At 40.1% G+C, this 14641-nt stretch overlaps 1 protein-coding gene across 6 annotated transcripts in view; it reads left to right on the forward strand.

Annotated features, from left to right (window-relative positions):
• The window catches only part of IL21R (interleukin 21 receptor), a 77444-nt gene that overhangs the window by 31960 nt on the left and 30843 nt on the right, over positions 1 to 14641 (forward strand). For 4 of the 6 annotated variants that reach the window (XM_073636767.1, XM_073636768.1, XM_073636769.1 and 1 more), the window contains 2 exons: positions 4949 to 5030; positions 13511 to 13598. In XM_073636767.1, the coding sequence (XP_073492868.1) occupies positions 13535 to 13598 (64 nt within the window). In that variant the 5' untranslated portion in view covers positions 4949 to 5030; positions 13511 to 13534. The remainder of the gene's footprint in view (positions 1 to 4948; positions 5031 to 13510; positions 13599 to 14641) is intronic. The other 2 variants (XM_073636772.1, XM_073636771.1) reach the window with 2 other exon arrangements.

Genomic DNA, 14641 nt, shown 5'->3' on the forward strand with positions numbered 1-14641 from the left:
ATTGGGAAATTGGGAAAGCATTTTATCACACCGATCTTGGTGTGGTCAGATGCTTTGAGGGCAGAGGAGAAATCTAGGGTCTAATAGACCCCAATTTTTGCAAAAAAGAGTACCTGTCACTACCTATTGCTATGATAGGGGATATTTACATTCCCTGAGATAACAATAAAAATGATTTAAAAAAAAAAAAAATGAAAGGAACAGTTTAAAAATAAGATAAAAAAATAATAATAATAAAGAAAAAAAAAAAAAAAAAAAAAAAAAAAAGCACCCCTGTCCCCCCTGCTCTCGCGCTAAGGCGAACGCAAGTGTCGGTCTGGCGTCAAATGTAAACAGCAATTGCACCATGCATGTGAGGTATCACCGCGAACGTCAGATCGAGGGCAGTAATTTTAGCAGTAGACCTCCTCTGTAAATCTAAAGTGGTAACCTGTAAAGGCTTTTAAAGGCTTTTAAAAATGTATTTAGTTTGTCGCCACTGCACGTTTGTGCGCAATTTTAAAGCATGTCATGTTTGGTATCCATGTACTCGGCCTAAGATCATCTTTTTTATTTCATCAAACATTTGGGCAATATAGTGTGTTTTAGTGCATTAAAATTTAAAAAAGTGTGTTTTTTCCCCAAAAAATGCGTTTGAAAAATCACTGCGCAAATACTGTGTGAAAAAAAAAAATGAAACACCCACCATTTTAATCTGTAGGGCATTTGCTTTAAAAAAATATATAATGTTTGGGGGTTCAAAGTAATTTTCTTGCAAAAAAAAATTATTTTTTTATGTAATCAAAAAGTGTCAGAAAGGCCTTTGTCTTCAAGTGGTTAGAAGAGTGGGTGATGTGTGACATAAGCTTCTAGATGTTGTGCATAAAATGCCAGGACAGTTCAAAACCCCCCCAAATGACCCCATTTTGGAAAGTAGACACCCCAAGCTATTTGCTGAGAGGCATGTCGAGTCCATGGAATATTTTATATTGTGACACAAGTTGCGGGAAAGAGACAATTTTTTATTTTTTTTATTTTTTTTTGCGCAAAGTTGTCACTAAATGATATATTGATCAAACATGCCATGGGAATATGTGAAATTACACCCCAAAATACATTCTGTTGCTTCTCCTGAGTACGGGGATACCACATGTGTGAGACTTTTTGGGAGCCTAGCCGCGTACGGGACCCCGAAAACCAAGCACCGCCTTCAGGCTTTCTAAGGCCGTAAATTTTTGATTTCACTCTTCACTGCCTATCACAGTTTTGGAGGCCATGGAATGCCCAGGTGGCAAAAAACCCCCCCAAATGACCCCATTTTGGAAAGTAGACACCCCAAGCTATTTGATGAGAGGTATAGTGAGTATTTTGCAGACCTCACTTTTTGTCACAAAGTTTTGAAAATTGAAAAAAGAAAAAAAAAATTTTTTTTTCTCGTCTTTCTTTATTTTCAAAAACAAATGAGAGCTGCAAAATACTCACCATGCCTCTCAGCAAATAGCTTGGGGTGTCTACTTTCCAAAATGGGGTCATTTGGGGGGGGTTTGTGCCACCTGGGCATTCCATGGCCTCCGAAACTGTGATAGGTAGTGAGGAGTAAAATCAAAAATGTACGCCCTTAGAAATTCTGAAGGCAGTGATTGGTTTTCGGGGCCCCGTACGCGGCTAGGCTCCCAAAAAGTCCCACACATGTGGTATCCCCATACTCAGGAGAAGCAGCTAAATGTATTTTGGGGTGCAATTCCACATATGCCCATGGCCTGTGTGAGCAATATATCATTTAGTGACAAGTTTGTGCAAAAAAAAAAAAAAAAAAAATTTGTCACTTTCCCGCAACTTGTGTCAAAATATAAAACATTCCATGGACTCAACATGCCTCAAAGCAAATAGCTTTGGGTGTCTACTTTCCAAAATGGGGTCATTTGGGGGGGGTTTATGCCATCTGGGCATTTTATGGCCTTCAAAACTGTGATAGGTAGTGAGGAGTAAAATCAAAAATGTACGCCCTTAGAAATCCTGAAGGCAGTGATTGGTTTTCGGGGCCCCATACGCGGCTAGGCTCCCAAAAAGTCCCACACATGTGGTATCCCCATACTCAGGAGAAGCAGCTAAATGTATTTTGGGGTGCAATTCCACATATGCCCATGGCCTGTGTGAGCAATATATCATTTAGTGACAACTTTTTGTAATTTTTTTTTTTTTTTTGTCATTATTCAATCACTTGGGACAAAAAAAATGAATATTCAATGGGCTCAACATGCCTCTCAGCAAATTCCTTGGGGTGTCTACTTTCCAAAATGGGGTCATTTGTGGGGGTTTTGTACTGCCCTGCCATTTTAGCACCTCAAGAAACGACATAGGCAGTCATAAATTAAAGGCTGTGTAAATTCCAGAAAATGTACCCTAGTTTGTAGGCGCTATAACTTTTGCGCAAACCAATAAATATACACTTATTGACATTTTTTCTACCAAAGACATATGGCCGAATACATTTTGGCCTAAATGTATGACTAAAATTGAGTTTATTGGATTTTTTTTAGAACAAAAATATCATTTTTTTTCAAAATTTTCGGTCTTTTTCCGTGTATAGCGCAAAAAATAAAAACGGCAGAGGTGATCAAATACCATCAAAAGAAAGCTCTATTTGTGGGAAGAAAAGGACGCAAATTTCGTTTGGGTACAGCATTGCATGACCGCTCAATTAGCAGTTAAAGCGACGCAGTGCCGAATTGTAAAAAGTGCTCTGGTCAGGAAGGGGGTAAAACCTTCCGGGGCTGAAGTGGTTAACAGGCAAATAGCAGGAAGACGCTGTGGACTATATATATATATATATATATATATATATATATATATATATATATATATATATATATATATATATACAGTATATTATACAGGGAAGTTGTATGCAGTAGTGTATTTAGGTTTTGTGCTGCCCTAGGCCTGACTAAACTCATGACCCCCTAATTTAAATTTAAATATGACCTACCCCTTCCTGTCAAGGCCACACCCCTTGCTGTTTAAGACCCGCCCTGAATTTTTTGAGTGGGGACACTAGTTTTGAGGGCCTGGGGGGGGCAATGGATTCCCTTAATTTGCATAGATTTCCTCTCACTTCCTGTTTGGCTGTGGGGCAGGAAGTGAAGGGAAATTTCTGCAATGGGACAGGGATGGTAAAAAATAAATTGACAGGGGCTATAACCCTCCCATACTCTATCCAAAATGAAAAAAAAAAGTGTTGCCTCTAATTCTACGTTAACTGCTTGCCGACTGCCAGCTGTCAATTGACGGCCAGGCGGCGCAGCTCTCGTTGCGGGAGGGCGTCATATGACGCCCTCGCTTTCCCGGGCCACCAAGGGGTGCGTGCGCCGCCGATGGCAATCGCGTGCACCTGCCGTGTCACTGGGCACTGGTACGTGTGCCCGGCGGCCGCGATGTCCGCCAGGCACCCGCGATTGCCGGTAACACAGCAGGACCGTGGATCTGTGTGTGTAAACACACAGATCCATGGTCCTGTCAGAGGAGAGGAGACCCATGGTGTGTTCCCAGTACAGAGGAACCCCGATTGGTCTCCTCCCCTTGTGAGTCCCCTCCCCCTACACTTAGAAACACTCCCTAGCAAACACAGTTAACCCCTCGATCACCCCCTAGTGTTAACGCCTTCCCTGCTTGTCACATTTATACAGTAATCAATGCATTTTTATAGCACGTATCGCTGTATAAATGTGAATGGTCCCAAAAATGTGTCAAAAGTGTCCGATATGTCCGCTGCAATATTGCAGTCACGATAAAAATCACAGATTGCCGCCATTACTAGTAAAAAAAAAAAATAATAATAAAAATGCTATAAATCTATCCCCTATTTTGTAGATGCTATAACTTTTGTGCAAACCAATCAATATATGCTTATTGCGATTTTTTTTTTTACCAAAAATATGTAGAAGAATACGTATCGGCCTAAACTGAGGAAAAAATTGGTTTTAAAGAAAAAAAAATTGGATATTTATTATAGCAAAAAAGTAAAAAATATTGTGTTTTTTTTCAAACTTGTCACTCTTCTATACCACCAAAAGAAAGCTCAATTTGTGGGGAAAAAAATGATAACAATTTCATCTGGGTACAGTGTTGTATGACCGCGCAATTGTCATACAAAATGTGACAGCGAGGTGGTTAAGCACAAATTTCTGATAATTTTATGGAGAGGACTAAGAAGATATAACCATGCCAATGGTGCAGCAGAAAAAAATATAGCCCAGTGAGGAAGGTTTGTGGTCCAGGATGAGAGGACAGTCAAAATTAGAAGTGCCGCCCCCCACAGTTGCGGAATGCCGGCCACCCGCATACCAGAAGCAGTGCGGCCGTTTTATGGGGGTGCTAATTTACCTCTTATCCCAGTCCGCCCCATAAGACTGGCGCTACACTAACTTGTGTAGCGCAAGCTGGCGGGGACTCTTTCTGTGCTGCCCCCCTGCAAAGTGCTACCCTAGGCCTGGGCCTTGTTGGCTTAGGCCAGGATACAACGTTGGTTGTATGGTCTGGCTCTTGGTGCAGGAAGAGGGAACAGAAGACTGAGGTATCAATGCTTATTCTGGAGAAGGGATAAAACTTAGCTGTGGATTAAGTACTGGCAGCCTTCAAAGTTGTGAAAAGTAAATAGTACTGTACAATAAAATCTTCTTTGAAGGACAAAATACTTCCCCTAGATCCCTCCTTTGCTCAATTATATTTATTACTAAAGTAAAAAATGTATTAATTAATTAATGTTTACTGTGAGTTTGGTTGATTGCTCTGACGTCATCATGAATATGTATTTTTTTTTCACCCACCTTCTCAGAGACAGAAGTACAACATGTAGGTTCAGTTTTGTCTACACATCCCACACCACCACATCCTTACGTATGACACCAGTGACATACGTGATAATTACACAGAAACCTACTGAGATCCATATCATTTTTTGTCTCTTCAGTCGGCTGTCTTGTATTTGTAGAGTCACTACGCTTGCCTGTGATCATCTAAATAGATTCTCCATGATGGACAATTAAACACAGGTAATTTTTGAACTTGTCACCAATGACCCATCTGTCTTTTGAATGAGTATGATAAACTCTGTATTTGTTTAGTTGGTTATCATTTATTATTTATGTGTCAAGTTGTCCATATACTAGTAAAATTTTGTTGGAAAATTCTTGTTTTTAGAACATTTGTTCAATTTTTTTAATTGTTATTGGGCTCAAATCAATGTTTGCTTTGGACTGAACTGGCAAGAGAATTTGAAAGAGCAGGGTGGAGCATTTTTCTCACATGATTTATTTTCTAGAAGTTTATGTGGTTTTCATTTGAGAAAGTCCATTCATTTCAAAATCAAATCCAAAAAATTGAATTTTTTAAGTACTTTCAAACAACATTTGTCAAGTAATCAGATGAACTGATCCGAATTTTCGTACTTATGTTCGTGTGACATTCATTCAGAAATCCATTCGTGTATGGCCAGCTTGACTCAAGTCAAAACTTTTTTTTTACATTTGATTGAGCACAGAGGAGTTTGAACCCTTTTTGGCTTTTTTTGTTGTGTATTCAGTTTTCCTTTTGGCATAAAATTTTTTTGCATACATAAATAAATGTTGATTAGACATGTGCAGAATGAAAAAATTGTTTCGATTCGTTATGTACATAATTTAGTTTAGTTAAATTTGTTTAATTCGTTTTCGGAATTCGTTTAGTTTATGCGTATTCAAATATATTCGAATTTTCCGAATTCCAATCGATTCGAATTGTATTAAAAATTCAAATTTTGGATAATGGTTATATTCTTTCTATTCCATTCTATTCTATTGTTTTTTTTATTCTATTCTTTATTTTCTATTCTATTCTCTTCTATTGTAATCTATTCTTTTCTATTGTATTAAAATGTATTCTATTCAAAATTCGAATTTCGAAAAACGGTTATATTGTTATATACTTTATATTCTATTATTTTCTATTTGTTTATTCTATTCTATTCTTTTATTTTATACTTTATTCTTTTCAGTTCAAATTCAGATTTATTATATTCAAAATTAGAATTTCCGAAGATGGTTATATTCTTTCTATTCTGTGTTTTTTTCTTTCTATACTATTCTGTTCTTTTCTATTCTATTCTTTTCTATTCTATTCAAATTCGAATTGATTCTTTTTGAATTTTGGGAGATGATTATATTCTTTCTATTCTATTCTATTCTATTCTATTCTATTCACTTCTATTGTTTTTTGAATTCTATTCTTTTTTATTCTATACTTTTCTATTCTATTCTTTTCTTATGTATTCAAATTTATTCTATTTGAAATTCAAATTTCAGAAGATAGTTATAAAAAAAAGAAAGCCTACAAAAGAAAACGAATGCAGACATCACATCTAAGAATTGGTGACCTGCAATATAATCAATGTTTGCTTTGAGTTTAGTACCCCTTTCATTTTTAAAGGAGACCACATTTGATATTTTCTCTTTTTCAGTATCATTTTTTTGAAATCTTATATATTCCTTATTCATTGTGCCTCATATACTTGTATTAATTTGTTGTTTACAGAAATCTAGCAGGATATAAGACCTGAGAGGCATGGAAAACAGCAACTGAGAAATAGGAACTAATGAGTATAACACCCCTGTCACATCGATTGCCACATTGAAATTATGCTACTTCAAGTGAAGCAGCACGATTTCAAAGTAGTGTTTTAGTGCTACTTCAGGTGCGACTTCATGCACAGATGTCTATGCAAGTCGCAGCTGGGCTTGAAAAAAGTCATGCAGGAACTGCTTTCAAAATCAGTGCGACTCTGATAGAGTCGGACCGATTTGACTGCTTCTAATGCTGGCAATAGAGTGCAACTTGACATACAATTTTAAACTGTCAAATCGCATGGCAAGTCGCTTAAGCTTAACAAACACTTTAAAATCTGAATTTATTTTGCACAATCTCAATCACAATCTCTTTAGAATTAGTAAAACAATGTAATAAGAGTACCTACCTAGACTATTGAATTGATATGTATACAATCAGAGGACTACAGAGTTGTTAGTAGAGATTAGATATTGTAATGTGTGTGCAGAGCTTAAAGTATATGTCATTTCTAATAATCAATTTTTGTTATTCAGCCCTTTTGGCCTGTTAAATATTCCTTTCAAGGTATTTTGTTATATCCGTTCAATAAGTGCAAAAAAAACCTGTTGATTCTGCCAGAAGTGTTGTGAGCTGACAATTTCCTGGGCTCTCTTCCTCTGCAACTCTGTTATCTGCTTTGTTCCCATGATTATCCTCAAGGGATTTAAAGAGTTCACCTTAAGGCCCTTTACACACTGCCGTGACTTGAAAGTCGCGCAATTTTGTGGCGATTTTACCATGATTTTGTGGCCTGCGATTTTGACACGATTTTGCCGCGATTTCAGGGAATGCCTGTATAAACTGACCTCAACTCGCATCAAATTCGGACCAAAGTAGTACAGGGACTGCTTTGAAGTTGGTGTGACTTGAAGTCGCACAGATATGGATGGTACTCATTGGAAACCATGGGGTACGACTTGTCATGCAACTTTGCAGTCCCAAGTCGCAGGACAAGTCGCACAAGTGTGAAAGGGGCCTTAAGGAAAAAATAATAAATGCACAAATTTCTGTAGATAAAAAATGTGCCTAAGGGCCGGTTCACACTGGTCTGACATAGGCTCTGACTTCCTAAGCACAAGTCGCATGACATGTCAAAATCAATGGTTACCTATGAGAGCTGTCTTAACTGGTCCGACTTTGAAAATGCTTCCTGCACCACTTTGGTCCAACTTGGGCATGATTTCAGCCCATTGCTTTGAATGTAAGTCGCATTCAAGTCGGATCATCATCTTAACTGATCCGACTTCTGGCATGCGACTTGTGCTCTGAGGATCTTGAGGGGGAACTCCACGGCAGTATAAAAAACAATGGCGTGGAGTTCCCCCCAGACTTTGGTCTGGTATGGATTTTGAGAGAAACCCTACACCTTAAAAATAAAAAAGAAACCGGCGTGGTGTCCCCCCCAAACAGCCATACCAGACCCTTATCCAAGCATGCAGCCTGACAGGTTAGGAAAGGGGGGGCGAGCGAGTGCCCCCTCTCCTGGACCATGCCCTCAATGTGGGGTGGTGGGTGCACCCCAAAGGCACCTTGTTCCCATGTTGATGGGGACAGGGGCCTCTTCCCGACAACCATGAGAGGTGGTTGTGGGGGTCTGCAGGCAGGGGGCTTATCAGAATCTGGAAGCCCCTTTAACAAGTACCCATTCACCAAAAAATAAGTGTAGTGTTACAAAAAACAAGAGACGGTTTTGGAAAAGTCCTTTGTTAAAAATGAAGAATGTCCCCTGTCATAGCTCCGTGTTCTTATCCCTCCAGTTCTTCTCCCTCTGCTTCTTCTCCCTCTGCTTATTCTCCCTCCGCTTCTCCCTCCAGGCTTCACTCTTGTGTCAGGTCCAGTGTCTGCCAGTTCTTATATAGCCATGGGGCGTGTGACGTCACGATGGACGGGGTCTCAAGGTGATATCCTCTGCCCGCATACCCCCGCAACTACCACCCAGGTAGCTTTGGGGTGGGCGCAGAGCAGTTCAAAGCACCCACCCCCCATGTTGAGGGCATGTGGACTGGTGTGGTCTAGAAGGGGGGGCGCTCGCTCATCCCCCCTCTTTCCTGCCCTGCTGGGCTGCATGCTTGGATAAGACTCTAGTATGGTCTTGGGGGGACCCTTACGCCGTTTTTTTTGTTTTTTTTGGCATGGGTTTCCTCCTCAAGATCCATACCAGACTTAAAGTCAGATCCCGTTCATTGAAGTCACATGGGAGTCGGACATGAAGTCGCTGGGCAAAATCAGATAAGATGTTGTGCAACTTCCGTGTCGAAACAGTGTGAACATGTTCGCCTTAAAGTGATATTAAAGGCAATTAAAAAAACAAATAAAAAAAAAATAATAGTTACCTGCTCTGTGCAGTGGTTTTGCACAGAGCAGCCCTGATCCTCCTGGTCCCTCCCTGCAGCTTGATATGGGGGCACCCAAGCAGGCTCGCTCCCAAGCCACTGCTCTGCGTGTCTATTCACTCACAGAGCCACTACTTAGCCCCTCCCCTCTCTCTCCTCTTTGTCTGACTGGCTGTGATTGACAGTAGTGGGGAAGGCTGCTGCACACAGAAGGTCTGCACCCATAATCAGAGGAAACTCTGTCCACTGTCACTGGGTGGAAGTAATGGGTAGGTGGGGGTGCTGAAACATCTCCCACTGCCCTTTCAAAAGGGATAGAAATAAATAGATCACTACACTGTGGTGGGACATTCATCAATTAATTCTGGCACACAGTCAGTCAGTGATAAATGGGAACAGTGCGGATTTGAGACTTCAGCTTTTTTTTTTATAACAAATGTGTCATACTTACCTGCTCTGTGCAATGGTTTTGCACAGAGCAGCCCTGATCCTCTTCTTCTCGGGTCCCTGCTGGTGCTCCTGGCTCCTCCCCCTTGATGAGTGCTCCTAAAGAAAGCTGCTTCCTATGGGGGGCACTGGTGTGAGCTCCCTCCCGAGCCCCACTCAGTGCGTCCATAGAGCCGCGGCTTGGTCCCACCCCCTGCTCTCTCCTCATTGGCTCACTGGCTGTGATTGACAAGCAATCAGGAGTAGAGAGACCTGGGACAGCCCAGGCTCCCGTGCACATCGCTGGATCGAGAGGGGGCTCAGGTGAGTATTAGGGGGGCTGTGGGGGGGAGCAACACACAGAAGGTTTTTTTACCTTCATGCATGGAATGCATGAAGGTAAAAAACCATCAACCTTTACAACCACTTTAAATATACTTAGCGTTAGTGTGGTGCGTTAATGCGCATGTATTAATGTGCATTATGCCACATCAGTCAATGACAAATCAGTGGTCTTCCTATACACCAAAACGTCCCTTATATTTCATTAGTGCATTGCAGTGCTATTCAAAATGAATGGCACCATAATGTGTCTACGCATGTAAGGTGTGTTGATTCACATTGCGGTAAAAGACTAGATGTGAAAGGGGGGCTTACTCATAAGTTCCCTTCAGCTACTGGAAAATAGCACTGGGGTAGAATTAAACCTGCTGTGACAACTTCTAAAATGTCTCAAATCGGTCTCATTTTGATAAAAAATCTGTCTCATCTTTAGAGGAAAATTTTTCAAAGACCTCTGCCGATCTGTAACCGTCTGCTGCCCCAGCAATAGAAGGGCAGGGGTCAAAATATGCATTAAAATGGGTTACAAAGGCTTTGCTGAATCTGACTGTACACTAATAGAATTTTGTTCGAAATTTTTCATTTTAATACTGTTGGTTCGATTTTCTAATGGTTATTGAGATCAGATCGATGTTCATTGTCAACTGCAGTGACGAGGAAGTTCAAAGGAACAGGATAGAACATTTTTTATCAAACAGTGAGTGTGGTTTTCATTTGGGAAAGTCCATTCATTCCAAAATCAAAGGTAACAGCAAAGGAAAATTTGAAGCACTTTTGAGTAACATTTATCAAGGCATCAAATGTACTTTTTTACAAATGTTCGGCAAAAATCTACAAATATATCGCCAGTAACTTACAGGCAGCTGATTTGTTTCTAAATTTGTTGGTAACTTGCTTGATAAATGTACCTCTGTTCTGGGCACTTTGGAAATGTCCAAGGGAGAATAAATAGTGAAGGTTCTTACTATAGCAGAGGTTATCAGGTCTGACTGTAGCCTGTGGTCTTACAAGAATAGATAACAGTGCCCATCTCATTGTGTTGTGGGCTTTGCTTTAACCTTCCACTCCATGTGAGGGTGTGAGGATATGTCAGTAGTGACAGACAGTAACCACAATTCACACTACATCTGTCATTTCCTGCAGCCCATTATTTTACATTGAGTATCCTATTTTTGAAATATACAAAATTAGTTTTACAAAATTAGCCTTATTACTGAAGCGCTACCCCCATAAGAGTTGCTAGATAGATGCTCAGGGTTCATTTTCCCAACAGTTGCCCCACAGCCAGGCACATGGTCACAGTCACTCTTTGGCTTAATGAACGGTCTTAGGGTTTTCTTTTTGGTGTTTTTCTTTTTGGGTAACTTGGATGGTGTTAGTGTTAGTTACCTGGAATTGAGTGAGGTACTCCAGAAACTATGTAGAGATGGGAGGACACTTATCTTCTATAGAACTAATAGCCTGTAGCAACTTTGAGGATGGTATTTTTCCTCTGGTGGCCAATCCAAGCAAAGTCTTTTCACTGGGAATTAAATAGACTAAGCTCTTCAAGACACTGGACACTATGTCCTCCTATGTCTACACACGCAGCTGACTCTAACATCTGAGGGATGGCCTCAGCCCAAATGTCTCAGGGATCTCGCTCCAGTATGTACTCACAAACATCCTTGGAAAACTGGTTGCCTCCTTCCAATATCCTTGCAACACTCTCTTCCTTTGATACAAAACTAGATTCTCAGACAACAGTCCCTCAGTCAGCTCTCTGCAGCTTCCAGCAAAGCAGACCCTCAGGTAGCACAACCTGCAGGCACATGGGAGGATGGCGGGATGGCCTCCACAGCCCAGTGCTCCAGTGAGCAAAGAAGGGGGCAGAGCAGAGTGCCGCTGACTGACATTCTGCAGCTCTCTGCTCAGGGATCTATCAGAACCGAGCGATCGGTGCTGTTCGATTGCTCGGTTCTCAGTGCAGAGGCGCCAGGGGACAGATGCAGCATTGAACTGATGCTGCATCCACCTAGGTAAGTATTAATCTAGAAGAAAGTGCAAACCCATACTTCTGTTTTAAACAATATAGACACTTATTATTAATGTTTTGCATAGCTATACCTGCAAAAAGAGCCAGCTTGAAGTGATCTAGAAGGACTTAATTTTCTGACTAAAGTTACACTTTAAAGCTGATCTCCAGGTTTCCTTGCACTTTAAATTGTTTTTTTTGGACCAAGCTTCACTAAGTGCTGCACTGGCTCTAAGCACTGTACGCTTCAACTACATACAGTACACAGTGCTGGGTTCTGGATGTGAGAAAGAGACTTCCCGTCTCACACCCAGAACAATATGAGTTGGTCAGTCTGTGAATGAATACAAAGCTTCCACTGATTGGCTGAGTTGGAGGGGCGGGCCGATGACATCACTCTTTCTGCCTCAGCAGTGAAAGCTTTGTATTGATTCACAGAATACAAAGCTGCATCTGAATGGTTGAGCTCAGATTGACTCTATTTTCTTCTGGGTGTGAAATGGGAAGTCTTTTTCTGTTTAACAGCTGGAACCCAGCACTGTGTACTCTATGTAGCAGAATCTACATGGGGTACATACAGTGTTTAGAGCCAGTGCAGCAGTTAGCAAAGGAAACAGTACATTTGGACCAGCTTGGAAACATGGAAATAAGCTTTAAAGGTTTTTGAAAATAACAGGAAATTGATGTATCAATAGTCTGCTAACAGGAACATTTCTTGTTACACGTAGCAACCATCAGCAGTCAAATTTCATTTTCATAACCTACATTTCAGAAATGACAGCTGGAAGCTGATTGGATTTGAGGGTCATTTCATACAGCACACTTCTTTGTAGATAACTTTGTTTTTTTGCAAGGCGTGTAGAATGGGTAGAGCCCCGCTGAGGTTTTTAATGCTGTCTGCAAACTTCCTCTAGTTTCCTCTCTACGCAAACAATAACAAAATAATTTTTTCAGTTGCGTGCATTAGCATTAGAACCGCTTAGTTAATATCACATACTTTACCCCATTGGGGAGATCGCCCCTCACTTCCTGCCCTAGTGACACACTGTCCCCAGTAAAGGACGTAGGGGATTCTTGTCAACAAGGACAAAAAAACCTTCCCTTCCTCACTCGATCCAAAACTAAACAAAGGTTTTGCCTGGGCTTAGGCCTTAAGTATACCTGTCTACTTTTATTAGTAATGAAAATGATGTAAGATCCGGAGGGATTTGTGTGTGGCCACAATTGACTTTATGATTGAAGGTGGTTGAATATACTATCAGAGCCTTTTACCTTCAGGAAAATGCATCAATGAATCAACAAATAAGGGCATGCATTGTGGTGTAATTTTAAATTTTTCATTTCAGAACCGGAAGAAGTGGGATAATTTGAACCCACAAAATGTGTTGTATTTATTGACCAAGCATGGCTGACTTTATACGTTGGAAATAGGATAATTGGAACCCACAAAATGCATCTTTTTTAATCATTGAATCCCCCCTCTCATCGCCATCTAGAGTCTTGTTCATCATTTGGCTCTAATACAATAAAAGACTTGTACAATATATAATAGGGCAGGAAGGTCAACGATTCACTGTGAAATAATCATTTTCTTTTATTGTGGAATATATTGTGACGGGGATGTGTGGGGGATGCTCAACACAGAAGGTTTTTTTACCTTAATGCAGAGAATGCATTAAGGTAAAAAAAAAAAAAACTTAAGGCTTTAGAAACACTTTAAACACATGAATGGCCTTTTGGCAATAAATAAATAAAGTGGTTCTTTTTTTGGTTTCAGGAAAAAACAACAGCCATTAGAAAGATGAAAAGGAGAAGTAAAGCTATAATGGTCCTGTTATTATCTTTGTGCAGCATAACAATGACCAGTAAGTACAGTTATTTTGTGCTTTCAGCGCGGTGTTACTTGGGTTCTGATACTTTAACCACACCTACACTTTAGACTCTTTTTTTCCCCGTTAAGCCACATCAATACAAATCCTCTAAGCAAAAACCTGTGCTGACTCAGATACTGACAGCAATAAATGTTTCAAAGAAATGACTCATCGCCACTCATTAAGTTAAATCCAAATTTACTGTATAAACTCATTTGTCGCTGTTAAAATATTTAAAGGTCCTGTTCATAAAAAAAAAAAAAAAAAAAAAAAAAAGACTGCTATTTAAAAAAAAAAAAAATTCCTAGGACACCTACTATCTAGCCAGTAAAAAAAACAAAACACTGTCTAACTTGTTTGCGCTAAAAATAGAGGTTTTAGTTGCTAATATTTGGCTTCACCATAATACGCCTATAGCACAACTAAAGGCAAAACTTTTTTTTCCATTTTCGATATCTTAAGATAGCGTCATAGCCCCTGTCAGATTTTTTTGCCATCTGTGTCCCATTGGGCAGACTTCCCATTGCTTCCTGTTCCATAGCCAAAGTTAGAGGAAATCAATTTAAAGTGAGGCAATCCCTAAATGTCACCAGAGTCAGCAGAACTAGTTCCCCATTTGAAGATTCCTTTTTACTACTCTGGAGACTACCCAAAATTTCACTTTCGGTGATAATGGTAAACAGGTCAACAGGGATTCAGACAGCAGTAAAAAACTGACAGATGTTCCAATCCCTCTGCACTCTATCCAAAAGTAAAAAATAGAGTTTTGCCTTTAGCTATACTTTAATGACTTTTCATGACTAAACACTTTAATAGTGAACACGTCAAGGAGGGGCTGTGCCTGGGCTAGAACATTTTGTATGCTTGTGAAATAATAAAGACATGTGAAGGAGTCGATCCCAGTGTGTAGTTCTTGATTATGATTCTGATTTTCACATCCCTCATCATTCATTGATTATTTCCTCCAGCTCCATAACTGAAGGTCCACACCCCTGAACGGACCTGAAGCTGGAATAGTCTGCAGATGCCTGTGCACA

Source organism: Aquarana catesbeiana, linkage group LG06, assembly GCF_042186555.1.
Source record: "Aquarana catesbeiana isolate 2022-GZ linkage group LG06, ASM4218655v1, whole genome shotgun sequence".
Lineage (NCBI taxonomy): Eukaryota > Metazoa > Chordata > Amphibia > Anura > Ranidae > Aquarana > Aquarana catesbeiana.